At 49.4% G+C, this 16299-nt stretch overlaps 1 protein-coding gene across 3 annotated transcripts in view; it reads right to left on the minus strand.

Annotated features, from left to right (window-relative positions):
- LOC135817494 (FH1/FH2 domain-containing protein 3-like) overlaps nucleotides 1-16299 on the minus strand; it is a 34988-nt gene that overhangs the window by 15624 nt on the left and 3065 nt on the right. Inside the window, exons 4-13 of one of the 3 annotated variants that reach the window (XM_065330692.1) lie at nucleotides 12228-12275; nucleotides 8138-8311; nucleotides 7579-7673; nucleotides 7122-7311; nucleotides 4408-4505; nucleotides 4008-4091; nucleotides 3355-3411; nucleotides 2813-2883; nucleotides 2420-2472; nucleotides 19-1430 (exon numbers count right to left, since the gene is read on the minus strand). In XM_065330692.1, the coding sequence (XP_065186764.1) occupies nucleotides 19-1430; nucleotides 2420-2472; nucleotides 2813-2883; nucleotides 3355-3411; nucleotides 4008-4091; nucleotides 4408-4505; nucleotides 7122-7311; nucleotides 7579-7673; nucleotides 8138-8311; nucleotides 12228-12275 (2282 nt within the window). Of the gene's footprint in view, nucleotides 1-18; nucleotides 1431-2419; nucleotides 2473-2812; nucleotides 2884-3354; nucleotides 3412-4007; nucleotides 4092-4407; nucleotides 4506-7121; nucleotides 7312-7578; nucleotides 7674-8137; nucleotides 8312-12227; nucleotides 12276-15067; nucleotides 15938-16299 lie in introns of those variants that run through there. The other 2 variants (XM_065330691.1, XM_065330693.1) reach the window with 2 other exon arrangements.

Below are 16299 nucleotides of genomic sequence, written 5' to 3' on the forward strand. Positions count from 1 at the left end.
GATATGGGCATGGCTCACCTCCTTGGTCTTGGGATCCCTAGGCTTCTCCTTGAAGAGGATTTCAAACTTTTCCGTGTCCAGTTCGACTTGCTTGACGTTTGCCCAGATAGTAGGGCGATCTGCTGCGCCCGCATTGGCCTGCGTCCCCAAGGCAGGGGCTTGATGAGCTGGCGACGGCTGCTTGCTGCTGGTGCTGGTCGGTTTAACTGGTGATACTGGCGTTGCAACTTTCACTGGCTTCCAGAAGATGGCCTTCAGCCGACTCTTCATGCCGCCCTTCTGCGGTGTGTTTGGCGAGGCGGATGCAGACGAAGGCGCTGGCGGTGCGCCCGGAGGAGGTGGGGGACCAGGCGGGGGCGGAGGGCCCGGAGGGGGAGGGGGTCCTGCCCCGGGCGGGGGTGGCGGTGGCGGCGGAGGCCCCCCGCCTAGCGATGGAGGCGGCGGTGGTGGTCCACCAGCCGGGACTGCCGGTGCCGGTGGAGGTGCCAGTAAATCTTCTTCATCTGCTTGCTTCAGGTCAGTAAAGTCATGATGAAGAACCCGCAGTGGCCGCACTTTGACATTCTTGGGGATGACAATCTCAAAGTCGGGAGAGTCATCTTCATCGCTGTCGCCAGATACCTCACCATCCTCCGATTCCTTTTTGTTCATACTAAGCAGCTCTGGTCGTAACTTTCCCGGCGCCGCTGCTGCTGCTTGCTTGGCATCAGCTTTACTGGCCAGCGCCGCAAGAGCGCTCTCAGCATTGCCAATCAGCTGCTTGCTTGCACGGCGCTCCTGCCCGACAACGGCCACGCTCTCCCTGCGCGGGCTGGAGACGAGACCGTTATCCATCGCCTCTGTTGAGCTGCCACGGCGCACATGATCAAAGTTGGAGTTGATCTTGTACGTACGAAGCTGCAACTCCCAGCGATCATTCGCACCACTGGATTCATCGCTGCCGGACACGTTACGCTCTTTGTCCTCTCCGATATTATTCTCTTCCGTCTTCCATCGCTTACGTGACACCGACATGGCTGCTCGTTTCTCGTCGAGCTGACCCTTGAGTACATCATCCTTGGACGACGAGCGCTGTGGAGCCAGTTTGCTGTGTCCTGGACTGGATGTGTTGCTAGAGCTGGGTGAATCCTTTGTCACTGATTGCCGTGCTGGCGAGTCTATCACTGATTGCCGTGCTGGCGAGTCTGTCACTGATTGCCGTGCTGGCGAGTCTGTCACTGATTGCCGTGCTGGCGAGTCCGGCTGCGCTCTCCGCGTCTTGTCTGCCTGCGGACTAGCAGGGGACGCAGTCTGCTTGTTGGGGCTGTCCTGAGCTTGCTTCGACCCGCCGAGGGCTTTCGTTTCCTCGATTAACTTGGCTTGGGTATCCTTAATGAGCTTGGTGGTGGCTTGAGGAGATGCTTTGTTCGTACCATTTATCTTCGGTTCATCTGTCAGGGCAACAGAATTCAAGAAGCATATACAGTAGTAAGATACTGCTGTGGCATTTGGGGAATTCCCTGCTCGCACCTCGCTCAATTATTCAATATCAGCAAAGTATTTAGGATTTCTGTTTACGATGGTCCAAGTATTGACCGGAACAGCTCTGACCTGCTGATGAAGCAACATACTGTTAGGTACCTCCTCCCGTACCTTTTCTAGCCGGCCTGCATGCACCCGTACTACGTCATACTCACCTTTCGTTCCATTGGCCTGGGTAGCTACTTGCGCGCCCATGTTTGCCATAGCTACCAAGGCCCTTTATATTGCGTTGTTTCTCAGTCGAGCTCTCTCTCTCTTAAACTCTCTCTCTCTTCAATAAGCTCGCTCTCTTCAGATAATCTCTTTCTCACTCTTCAATGTAGTCGTTCCGTTCGTCCTGGTCTCTTGTCTCGTCGTCTATAATAAATGTCGTTTCAATAACGTGTTCCCGTTGTCCGTTGTAATGTCTGGAGAAGATGTCGCCAGTCATCCTTCTTCGGACTCAACAATACTGTTAGATAACCGCTGCATTACCAATTACGAGCCATTGCCGTAAGCTCCTACAGCTGCCCAGACTGCTGCGTAGTTTCAACCACATTTACAATGTACAAGTAAAACCCGATATCAGAGACTAGCCGTGAGGTTAATGTACACCATTGTAGTCTTTGAATGCCAGTTGATGGTCTCTGCAGCAATGGTCACCCTTCATTTCTGCTGACAAAGAAAGAAAAAAGCTAGTGAACAGCAACCAGGTGGTTGCTGAAAGTAGTAGATCACACTACACCAACGCCAGGTTTTAGCAGTTACTGGTGCTTAGGCTTTGAAGTAGCCGAAACACATACACATTCACAATAGGCGAATACATGCTTTGCTGGTGGTGCCTATTTATGATAGTGGCCGGGGCTAGCCTTCTGTAGGGGCAGCTGTGAGGGCTGCGATGCCACCAAGCATAACCTACCTTCTTTGGGTGTGCTTGTACCGCGCCTGCCTCGCTCAGACTTTTCACCATTCCTACAGGGGAATAGCCAGGTCGGACAGACAGATAAAGGAAAGGGAGGGAGGGGAGGTTAGAGACAGGAGATTGATAGGTTATAGGACAGAATCAGACACGGAAACAATATGCAGATGGAGAGCCAGAGCAAGAGAGAAGGAGAGATGAGTAAAGAGGAGATCAGGGAAGAATAAATCCAGCCTCAACCGTAGAAACAGTTCACCAATTTCCATTCAGAAAACTACAGATCTCACACTTGTTCTTATCACCAGTATATCCTAGCAGAATATCAATTCATGCTACAGCCGTGCCAGGATGCCATTTTTGACACGGGATATAAGCCGCTCAACGCTGACTTACCGTTTCAAAGTTCCTCTCCCGTTTGGATTCTCCTCAACCCGCTCCACGTCATACTCCTCGCGTACAGCTTTCTGCACGGGCAACAAAGAGAAGAAACAAACCCCAGTGATGGCCAAGCACTACCCGCAGTACATGAGTACCACATTTCCGTGGTGAGTGCCGCACTCCCCTATTGGAGACAGCATGTCACCTGCTCACGCGACACATGCATCCTGCACCCGCAAGATTCAGCCATCATGACCTCCAGAGTGTGCTTGACACCACACTTCACCACACGAGTGTGATTACGTATTGCATGGTAGATGGAACATCACGTGCATCACGCAGTAGTGACGTGAAATATTATTGTAGTGTTTGCTGGGGGGGGGGGGGGGGGAGACGCTGATCTGGCCAGGTCCTGACTAACCCAGTCTGGTCCCGCTAGGGCTGCAGCTTCTTCAGGTCCTCACCTGCGGGACGTACTAGTGTTTGCCACAGTGCAACCCAGCGATTGATACAGTACACTCTTCCATATCTGTTACTACTACTAGTATCACACTTACTTCATACACTTGGAACTGGTCGAGCAGCTTAGCGTTCTTACGCTTGGCCTGATGTTTCTGTTGACATAAAGAAAACACACACAGAGAAATGGAGCACGTTGCCGCTTGGCGAAACAGCAATGAATAGAATTACTCCATGTCCACATGAACAGTTTAAGTGAATGATTCCTCCAACCTCATCCAGAGCAGGGAAGGGCCCCAGACGTCATATCACAAGGAGAGGATTACAACAACCATCTTCAAGCTAAGGTCTGAATCTGTAGTATGGTGCTAGCCGACTGGGTATGATGTCAGCAGCTTGTGCTCCTGCTTTCCCAACCAAACATGTTGCTGGTCTTAAGGAATAGTCCGCTCAGAATTGTGGTGTCTGCAGGCCTCTGTTCGAGCGCTCTCAGAGATGCTGGGTTGAACTGCGTCAGTACATGTATCTCTCATTGCCATGCCCAGCGATTTTAAAAGTTGTATTGCCCGTAGTTGCCCTGGTGACGTCTGGTTGGACTTAACAGTTAGCTGTCTGCAGAACTGAGTAGGTTCTGTGAGGCATACACTGCCTGTAGGGTATTGGCAGTAATGGGTGTTTCAGTGGGCACACACCGTCTGTATGGTATTGGCAATTACATTACTAACGGCCGTAATGGGTGACGCTAACTTACCAGTATGACCGTCTCCATGTTCAGGTCCTCTAGGTGATCCACAACACTGTAGAAGCTATCCTGATCTGGAACAGCATCCAGTACCTAGTAGAGCGAGGGAGGGAGGGAGAGAGAGAGAGAGAGAGAGAGAGAGAGAGAGAGAGAGAGAGAGAGAGAGAGAGAGAGAGAGAGAGAGAGAGAGAGAGAGAGGAGGTTATTGATAAAGCAGCAGATAATGAGCTCAGCAATAGTACTACCTGCGGGATTAGATTTTATTGACTAGCAAGTGTGCCATAATGAATGTCGCCCTTGCTGAAAGTCCTGCCATGTACCGATGAATCAGTGGCATGCACACGCTTACACACTCCCCCCTCCCCCCCCCCCCCCCCCACACACACACACAGCAGCTTCACATACTTACCTTGTTGATCAAGGTCATAGCCAAGACAAGCAATTCACCATCCGTGCAGCGTGATTGCTCGTCTAGCAAGCGCACAATAGTCTCCCATGGACGCAAACCTACACAACAGTAATTGGCACACGGAACTGTTATCTCAGAGTGGAAGGAAACGTCCACGCGTTTGATAATCGATCAATTTCAACACTCGTACTAAATGTACATGGCCTCTTTTTCAGCGAAATCTTTTTCTCTTTCACTAGTTGCCATCCATATTTAGGTGTGGCCCATTCTCAGTTAGAACAATTGTTCTAAGAAAAAGATTTCATGATACTTGAAATATACATGATGTAAGCATGACTTTAACCCTTTCACTGCCAGCTGACTGCTCAAGTGACAAGGCACTCAGTGCCAGGCTGTCAGCTGAGCTGTGCACTCCCCAGTGCCAGGCGCTTTTTACCTCCAGTTCAAAAAATCGAAAGGCCAACTTTTCCTGGATTTTTTGGTACTTTCTGTACGGAATATCGCTTTCTAAAGTATACATCGTAGGTAGCCAACTGATAAAGGAAGCCATTGCCCTCGAAAAAAATCGCAAGATCCGATGTACAAGCGCGCTGAGCGTTCTAGCGCCAGCCGCTGTGCAACAAGTCATGTCATGTCATGCGAAAGTGCGCCGCGTGCCGCATGCACTATATACACTGCATGTACACCATGTGTACGGCCCGGCCAGTTGCGAAGTAAAGTTAGTTGTTGTTTTGGAGAGAGAGAGAAGGAAATCCTGTTTTTCGTTCGGTGGGGTTGAAAGATCTGCCAGTGGACCGGCGAGCTACAACACTTGAAGCAGAAGAAAGTGCTTGCTGAAACTTCCCTGTCTTCGTGGCAACAGGACTTCAGTTTGCGAGAGACTTTCGTCCTGTCGCTGCGGACGCAATTCTTGTTGCTTGCAGAAAACTTGGGGAACGGTCGCGACTCGTTTCGTGAGGCGGATCGTGTCGCTGAACAGCCGCGGATTGTTCTGCCGACATGGTGGTCCTTTGTTCTCCTAATTATCAGCAGTCCAAGCACATCTCTTCAACGTCGGAGAATGAAGCGCTTCCCTGTTCCGTTGACAAGCGCTTCGCTCGCGGGTGTAATGCACTTCCGCATCAGCTTGCAGTAGATCGCCAGGTATTGAGGTAGGTGTCGTTGCGGAAAGAATAATATTATTATACTTGTAGCTGACATACAGTGTCCCTTGACCGTGCTGGTCGCCATTGCAACGTTTTAGGTCTCAGGAAAATTGAGTTCTGGACGCGGCGAGCGCCGCCAGCGCTGTTTCCGTCAATTTTGTACATAGCTGCATCCAAAATGCGTTCGTGAGGAATCCGTCGTTTGGTTCCCTACCCGTGACTTCAACCGCCTGTCGCAATGGATAGCCGCCTGGAGTCTTGGGTAATAGCTAGGCATCAAGTCTGAACCAAATTCCATGCTCTATGCAAAGAAAGTTGACGGGAAAGAGAAAAATGCTCGCACCGACTCAGCTCGGTGGAAGTGCGTGGGAACCGATTTTTTCAGCGCCGCTCGGCTAAAAATTGGATACACATTTTCAACGACGCTGCTTCGATTTTTTTCAAATGGCAACCCCTACTCCTGGCAGCGTATTTCAATGGATATGGACCCCTTCCAGGGCCCAGTAACCCTCTATGGCAGCTAAACATCTCCAATACCCCAAAATAGTGGCCCAAACTGGGCGAAGTCGGCCTGTCGACTGCAGTCGACAGCGGCACTGGGAACTGCATTCTTGCTGGTCGACTGCAGTCGACAGCGGCACTCAGAGTGCATGAATGGGCTGTCGACTGGAGTCGACAGCGGCAGTGAAAGGGTTAACAGGTGAGCACAATGGCCTGCTAGCACTTCCCAAATCTTCGTGGAAATTGTCTCCTGGGCTACTGTCCACTCAAATTGCAATGCAGCTTGGGCAATGGGTGCAGGAGGTATTGCTGCCCCGCTGTGGCTCAATTCACTTCACAGCAGCAATAAGAGTCGTATCAAGAGTACATAACCCCCCAGAGTGTGCAACGCCTGATCCAGCTCTGCATAGGGTCTTGGTCGAGCGTAATCGGATCTTTGCGTCATAATACCGTACACATCTGAGGGGAACCCGGGGAGTCGCGGGTACACTCGGATCAAAAACAACGGTGCCCTGCCTCGAGACCGGCCTTGCGGTGGTGTTGAGTGTACGCATGACATCAGAAGATCCGATTCCGCTCGACCAAAACCCTATGCAGAGCTGGATCGGCGTTGCACACTCTGGGGGGTTATGTACTCTTGGTCGTATGTGTAGCTATCAGCGAAGAGCTATTGCAGCGTTGCGGACACAACAACTAAGCTACGAGCTACCGTATCGTCACATCAGATATCGAAGTCAGGCGTGCTCCTACACAACTCACAAGCCGATGTGAGAGCAAGCCCAGTTCTTTCAAATCTGGCTTGTCTTCAAATAATTTTAATTAGAGCATCTCGGGGTTTGTCAACACAGACAGAAGGCTTGTGTGTTGGTGATGCCATCTTGTAAATCAGGCTTCCATTAGAAACAGGCTTCTAGACAAGACAGGCTTTGTAGCAGGCAGTAAACAGTATGCATGATCCGTGAAGAATCACCGCGGCTTTTTGGACATGTCAACAAAGACTAAGGTTGAGAGACAACACAGACGCCGGCCGCATGATAAACATGCTATAAAGGCCTTACTCGTACTCACCCCTGGCTGCGTCGTCTCCCTCTACGGCCTCTATGATCAGGCGACATGTCCGACTAGTGGCACTGGTGGGGCTAGTGCGTTCCTCGCCGCCAGTTGGCGCACTGTTGCCATTGCCGGATGGATCTTGCTTTTCCTTGAAGTTGGCAAAAATCAGCAGCAGCTCCACGGAGCCCTTCACAACCAGCCGAAACTGGAGAACCACACAGGAGGAACGGAACGGAAAATAAATACCAGATGCAAATGCTATGTAAGGAGATAGTATTTGAACCACTATAGTAGTACTAGTCATGATGCGTAGTGGAACAACAAGTAATAGTCAGTGTGCGCAACAATCATCAGCAATACATGTATGTCTAGGCACGTTCCTATCTCCCGTGAGAACAAAGAAGTGGCAGTCTTGTTGAAGTGTGCCCCCCCCCCCCCCCCCTGTTGGGCAAGTCATAATATTAACACTCACATCGCTGTTGACGAGGCTGTGCAGCCACCTGATGATGTCGAGGTCATTGAGCAAGGCGTTCATGCCATCCAAGTACAGCATGAGTTCACCGAGTGCTGCAGAACACAGTCACACCAGTAACACAGTCACACCAGTAACACAGTCACACCAGTAACACAGTCACACCAGTAGCATAGCCACACTAGTATGTGTACTGTGTATAACATCAACATCCCTTGGATTGCTTAGAGCTGCCATGGCACCCATAGAGAAGTTACACACTCTGGTTTCTATGCACTCCTACCGACGTGCAACTAGACACAATACTGCGCTACAAACATGGTCCCTGCTACAGTGGATGCGGGCCACAAGCAGGCAAGCTTGCTATAGGATACACGCAACCTGGCTGACAGTGCGGTGAAAAACAACAGACGTCCATCATTATCTCAACGCTGGGAGTGCTGCACTCCAGGGGAACGCCCGGACATCACTGAAGCGCAGCGTGATTCAAGCAGCTTATGAGAAAGACTGCTTCTGCCACTGAACCACTCACTACCGCTTGAAATGACAGTGCACTCACCTCGTAGTACATATTGCTGAATGCTCTGTTCGCTGTGGCGGCCGACCTCCACCAGAGCACTGAGACCCTCGTTGCCGACAAACTCCTGGACGAACTCATGGTCCTCTTGGAAGACTCTTTTCAGTGCAAACAGAGCCTTGCGAAGATCCCTCACCTGGGCGTTCAGCAATGTTTCTATGACAGTCAAATCAAAAAGAAGGCAAGTAACAACAGTTCAGTGAGTTGAATAATGATGACACTTTCAAGTCACAAGTAATGCAACACCAGTATTCCCACCAAACACATGTAGACCGCCAGGCAGACAGACAGAGAAATCGTCTAAATTATTGCACGGAAATACATGTATTCACTAGTTGAGGGAATCATGGAAAAGGGAAGTACATGTATGGCACGCTGTCCATGTACTGTGCCATATGACACACTATCCACGTACTGTGCGTTCTTCCATACACCGGACTGGGTGTTGAGTCTGGTGATCTGATACCATACAAAACACCGTATGATACAAACGATGTCGTTGATGTCATCACCACTTAACATGGTGTATTGTACTACATGCAGCAATGCCAATACCAGGCTGCTGAACAGTCCCACCCCGAACAACAGTAAGTTATATTGTATCACACGCCTGCATTCCGGCCATCTGTCTCTGAGGACTGGGATGTCATCCATACCCGACTAGGAAGAAATTATGAATCCCTACCGGCGTCATTAGTAATGTCATTACATTATTGGTTACATAATTATTACATGTATTTTAACTGTGTCATTTCATCACTGGTTATGTCATCTTCCTGATGGCAAATGTTTATTCAATTTCTTTTCCTTTTGTCGTTCTTTTCTTTTCCTTCCTTAGCTTTTATCATGGCTCACTGTCACGTGTGGCCTGCATCTAGCAGTTAGAGCCACGTGAATGTGAATGAAACAATTAAAATATACTTTGAAGTATAAAAAAAAACCAGTCCCATGTATGCTGCAAACCCAGGGATTTAGTTCACCTTGACATCATTGACACCACAAGTTGACCCATACACCAAGAGACAACTCTATCATTAATCTTATTGCAGAGAGTAGCACATCTTGTCAGAAGCCTACACTACAGTGTAGGATGCAACACATTGCATGTACAAAGGCATGACCCTGAGGCTCCCTAGCCGTTCTCAAGTGCCCCAAATGGAAGCCTCTCCAGAAGGCGTGACATAGGGAGTTTCCCACAAAAGAAGGGGTGCGCAACAGGAGCCCCAAGTCATCATGCAACATCTACCCCACTTTGCCTGAGTAAAGAGGCCTCTTCTGATGACAAGAGGCTATTGTATAGCCTGGGTTTCATCCTGGTGGGAAAAAGCCTGGTCAGGACTGTATAGGCTAGCTGCTAAATCACGGTGTAGTTCAAACAATAGTTAGAATAGCATAACACATGGCCATGCTTATAATAATTATAGATACTAGTACACACATGGTACACTGTGACGTACACCGACTGGGTTAAATTAAGACACCAGGCGTTACTACCACCAATAGACTGCTGAAACTGCTATGGTTTCAGTCAATGTACTGTAGACCCAGCCCAACACCATGAGCACAGGCTGTCGTTCTTGCCTAAAGCTAGCCGGCATGCTGTAATTTTGAAAACAGGTGCAGTGACCATCACACTTTCATTGACTTGAACTCACTGACCATATGAATACTAACAATATCCTGGGTTTGGGTACGTTGCTGATGTGCACATACCAGTATGCAGCATGGACACCTGCCATGTTGGATCTCCCACATGGCAGGCAGTGCAATTGTTGGAGGTGTGGATCTATGGTCATGTACATCATGATACATGCACAATGACGTTGGCATTGCGATGCTGTACTGACTGGTCTACAGTCCTACAATCCTACACCTTGCCTCTCATATCAGCCAGAGCTCGTGTGAGCCACTGGGAGCAGTACTGGGAGAGTACATCTATTGCTAAATATACACACAGGTAAATACATGTACAATCATGTACATGTACATATACACACGGGTATACATGCATATGGCTGTACTGTTGGTCTTCCGTTCACAGCCGTTCAACCTACCCATACTAATCCATACAAATTTGCCATGACTGGGTCTATGGGGCATGCTGGCTGCTGTGGTACTATCGGTGAAGATGTCCACCCGCAGGCCTCGCCTGACACAGCGGTCATGATGACAAACTATGTTACTTGAATGAACAGAAAGCAAAGGATCCCGCAACAATAACTGTGTGTACATGGTGTACTGTACGTCTACTGCCTAAGGGGTCGTCGCAAAAGTTTTTTGTCGTCCCTGAAACGAACATGATTCATTTGGGGGGGAGGGGGTGCGAGCCAAAATCGCAAGTCGACCGACACTGTACATATGACATGTACATGCATGCGATTTTCGTCGTCCAGCATAGCAAGCTGTGTTCGTTTCAGAGGGAGGGGAGGGGGTCCAAGTACGAAATGAACGATGTTCGTTTCAGGGACGACAGAAAACTTTTGCGACGACCCCTAAGATTCAGAGAATGCCCCTCATTCACAGCAAAACCTGTAGGATATGAACCTACATTGACTAACACTGTCACTATGCCTAATGATTAGGACTGCCCTGCATACACCTGCAAAGAACAAAGACCTCAAGTGCTGCCACGGTTTATCATAATATGCCCAGGGGCAAGTGACCAAATATAGCTGTATTCTCCAGCGGCACCCATTTGACCTTGTACATGTAAATGGTGTCCATCACATTATTAAATGGCCAGTCATTAGGGACCCGCAACGACCATGTAGCACATTAATAATACTGCCAAGCTAGCTGTGTGAAGCACCTAGTGATGTGATCGTCTGTGACGACATGATAACTAAACCAAACCCATGGCATGGGCCCAGTGCATGCAGGTAGTACCATGGACAACACTACAGTCACACCATGTACCAGGCCACAGCTAGCTAAAGTACATGTACAAGGTAACTGCATGCATCATTAAATTCATCAAGTAAGATCATGTGATCACAACATAGATAAGCTAAGGCTACACCATACACGTAGCTAGGTAGGTTGGTAGATTGCAATGTAGTGAGGGACACCCCCTACATTGACTTCCAACCTGACACTGACGACAACATCATGCAGAGCTGCGCTGAGTCATTTGCACAAGTAGTTAGTTGCACAATAGTTCCACACAGGTACAGGGGTCAATCCCTCACATGGCTAGCGCCCCTTGGAGAGCTGAGGATAGGGGACACTTTCCGGTTACAGTTCTCATGTTTCTAACAGTAAAACCCTGGGAGAGAAAAGTCCCCGGGGTATGACAACCAGCCATTGATCAATACACACTTCACACTTATCGCATCCTTGACTGATAACCTAGGCAGGCCCCTTTCCACCACTGGCCTCCATACACATAGTCGCACAGCATCCACTGATTGCACACTACTAAACGTATCAGCAACTCAGAATGTTTGTCCACCTCAGCTACACGCAAACAATCAATTCAATTCAGTACACCCTGTAGAAACTACACACAACGTGTCGCAACAAGATACTGATGATATCAGACTGTCACATTATCAGACTGCCAAATACATCATACATGAGATAGCTTTCTGGAAGCAATCACACTTCCAGCTGCGACAGCGTACACTAAAGAGTACATTTTTCATTTTTTCCCTACGTCAACCGCTCTACACTTTACCCCATATTTGCCGTTCAAAGTGTGCTATCGGGCGCTGCGGGAAATTGTGAAACTCAACAAGTATGTAAAAACACGCAGTCAGCATTGTGTTCACTGCTCACAACAGCGTCAAGTTTACCGAGGACAACACGACACAACAACACCAACAACACCAAAGGCACAACACAACACAACAACACAAACAGTACAACACAACAACACCACACAACACCAATGGCACAACACAACACCAACAACACCAACGGCACAACACCAACAACAACACCACACAACACCAACGGCACAACACCAACGGCACAACACCAACGGCACAACACCAACGGCACAACACCAACGGCACAACACCAACGGCACAACACCAACGGCACAACACAACACACAACTGGTTTAAAATACCTCGTCTCCCAGAACTGGACATGACCGGCTTCAAATCCTTGAAGAAGTCTATCAGTTGCACAAGTGGATAATAAGCAACAATGCCGACCACCGACCAACGATCAACACACCGATTACAGAACATTGAATACACATCATGACCATGCACTGGGCCCACACTGTACACATACTAGTATACTGTCAACAGCACTAAACAGTAGAAAAAAATGTTAGTTACACACACAACAAAGACTCCAGGCTACATATTACACATGCTCGGGCCACACACACGTACACAGGACAAGAGACAGTTTGGGGAACGTCAACACACAGGAAATCATTACATAGTTCCACAACAATGTGTACATCAGGAATGGCACACGCTTTCCGACTGGGTTGTTTGCTTCAGGCGAAACTACACCAGTGAAGTACTGTCATGAAAGAATAGAGTTCTACAAGTAGCATTCTGACTCTCCATCATACTGACTAAAACACACAAACACACACCACCACCACCAGCAACACCACCAGCAACGCCAGCAGCAGCAGCAGCACCACCACACTGGGCCACAGTACATGTACTACTACACCCATACACTCTACACCAGACTACAACCCCCCCCCCCCCCCCCCCCCCCCCAGGCATCAGTGCATATGCCAGCACAAATACTGCACAATTATGTCACGTGCCGTCTGGTAAAACAGCTTATGGTGACTTGGCTGCGCCAGTAAAGTTACTAACAAGGTCATGAACTCACTTAGTGAGGACTCGCCTAGCCAAAACCCAGTGACATAAACCCTCAGGTCAAATAAGCACATTGTTTAAAATGACAAAAACCATCATAAAAGATAGCATCAGTAATCACTGCATCACAGTTACACACACACACTCAAAAACACACATGCGTACACACACACACACACACACACACACACACACACACACAGTGGTCAGGCAATATGATTAATTTTCATACCCGGCAGGATACGTCTAGCACACATTACAGAGCGTAGAATTACCCAGGAGCAGAGGGAGTGCATGTACAGGCTATACACGGTAGAAACTAGAAACAATATTCCATGTCAGACCTTGTAGAGTGCAGGAAGTCTCACGTACTTCGTTTTGTTTTCATGAAAGTGCTAGATCCCCAAGCTAACGACACGTTAGTAGTACATGTACTGGACCCAGTATGCAATGGTTATGTAGATCTAAAGTAATGTTACCATGTACTAGTAGTACCACACACACACACACACACAGACAGACAGACACACACACACACACACACACACACACACACACACACACACACACACACACACACACACACACACACACACACACACACACACACACACACACACACACACACACACACACACACACACACACACACACACACACACACACACACACACACACACACACACACACACACACACACACACACACACACACACACACACACACACACACACACACACACACACACACACACACACACACACACACACACACACACACACACACACACACACACACACACACACACACACACACACACACACACACACACACACACACACACACACACACACACACACACACACACACACACACACACACACACACACAGCCATGACTTGACGGCCGTAATGTACTACATTGTACATGTACTGCTGGTACTGAGGCTCAATATTCTTCTTTGTGTCACACTCATCATGAGTCTACACAGGAGGAAATACGCTACCCCTGTCTGCAGGATGATATTGCCATACTCTATGAGAAGTGGCACAAAGCGAGTGGTGCCTCAGTAGAGTGCTAGTGGACCTGATGTTCACTATAAATGGATTGGTCTGAAGTTCCCAAGAGGTTACTTCATTCCATTGAGCTCCAGTTGACTCCAAGGTGACAACAGCCACTTGAAACTCAGGCAAGTGAGAACACAATCATTCCTAAAACACTGTAGAGTTTTCGCAGCACATCAACAGCCCACTACATCTGCTACAGAAACCTCTTAGCAGCTGATTGGCCTAAAACAGCTGATGCTCTTTGGCACAGACCCCAACTCTTTCTGGAACACAGTCGACTGCTATCCATGCCGAGAAGAACTAACTCGATCCAATGATTTTGTTGCATTGCACGTTCCATGTCATTTCGTTGGATCATGCCGAAGCAGGAAGACCCGTGCCACGAACAAGAGCAGAGAAGAAAAAAAAGAACACACTGACCTGCCAGTCAGCGATCCCAAACATCCCGAGCAACCGCTCTGACACGAACAGTTCAAGTAAAAGCACAGCAAGGACCTTAGGTACACGCACACTGAAAGTGCTACGCGCTTCCCCTTCCAATACGGCCAGGAACCACGCCTGATTAGGTGTCAGCGACTCAGCGCGCAAAGTAACACCACGGTGCACCACAGGCAACACCTCCCTGCCATGCGAAATCAACGCACTACGCACTGCACTCTAGGGCTCACCGTGCCAGTCGGGGAGGCACGGTCGAAATACACAACAGAAAATAAATCAACCACACACACGCGAGCGAACCCCAGAAGGACAATCTTGTCCGATCGACCGTGATGCGTGTATGCCACAGCATTCCACAAGCGAAAACAGAGCGGAGAAACAAACTTTTTTCTAGTCACTCTTGTCACTGGAACACAGGGATTTGCTGACCCCATAACTAACACAAGGCCACACACACGTTGACAAGGGTGAAGAACACACATTCTTTTCTTGCGGAGCAACCCGAGATGACAGACAATGCAATGCGGAGACGAATACATGGCGTTCCAGAAAGGGGACACACTGACAAGGGGTTTGACATGCAAGAACAGGAATGAACTGGGACTCCTTACCCAAGTCGGAAATCCGCGCATAGGACTTTACGTGAGGCCTCCTTTCAGCTGCGATCCCGGCCAGAAGCACTATAAACTTCTGCACTGAGGACGAACCACCTCCTTCGTCAGCACCGCCAGCAGCTGTGGAGGTGGACGCGCTCGCTCCAGATCGTCCACTCAGCGCACCCGCCTTGCCACCACCAGTAGTAACGGCCGAGCGGCCGCGCAGGTGCGGCGAATCCGACCTGGTGATGGTGCTGGACTTTCCAAGACGACTCGACATGCCGCTTGCAGCTCGTGCACGAATGGACGAAGAAGAGTGAGGCGATGTCCCCTCGCCAGAACCTCGACAGACTACCAGTGCAGAAAGACGGCCGCAGTCATTTCCATGTGAAGGACTGATGTTGGCCAAGGAAGAGGATGATGCCGAGGCCAATGATGATGAAGTGCGTGCCCGTGCGTCCGACGGTGCACGGTGGCGGGCATACTCCAAAGCCATACAGAAGCCGCCGTACTGGCACAGAACGATCTCAAGCAGGATAGTACTTTTAGTAGACCAGTCCCCTCGTCGGTATTTCCTTCAAGCTACTACCACTACTTCTACTGCTGCTGTCATCAAGACCAGGTCACAGGGAGTGTGTATTGATAACTGCTGAGCGACCTAGCCTCTCCATCTACACCAAACTAGTATTAGGCACCACTCCTACTATCGGTGAGTCTTTCACGTCTGTGCCACACAGAATAATGATAACCGAGCCTGCAGGCAGTGAGGGGTAGATCCACTGAACTTCTGAAGCCGTGTAGATTTACGTGTGTATGTGGGATACTCCACTCAACACTGATGTGACGTCGCTACGCAGGCACAAGACGATGGCCGCGGGGTGACGGTGCATAGATCTACGTGCAGCGTGAACAAAACTTGATGAAGGTCCCGCTACTGGTACTTAGTGGTACTACTGAGTACTACTAGTGCCAGGCAGTAGTGGTAGATCTACATGCACGGCGAGCATGGGCAAATGTGCCCTCCACACCGTCTCTAGCACTGGGTCGGCCTCGTGTCGTCCCCGTCCCACACTGGCCACAGACCAGGGCTACCGCATCTGCAGACAGTTACAGTGCAGTGTGAACGCCGTGGTGGTAGTGGTGGTGGCGGTAGTGCTGCTGCTGATGGCAGTGATAGTGGAAACTAGCCGGTGATTTGTGGACGTCGTCAGCGGGACAGTAGGAGCGGTTGCAGGGTCAGCAGCTGG

This window comes from Sycon ciliatum, chromosome 5, assembly GCF_964019385.1.
Source record: "Sycon ciliatum chromosome 5, ocSycCili1.1, whole genome shotgun sequence".
In the NCBI taxonomy this organism is placed as follows: domain Eukaryota; kingdom Metazoa; phylum Porifera; class Calcarea; order Leucosolenida; family Sycettidae; genus Sycon; species Sycon ciliatum.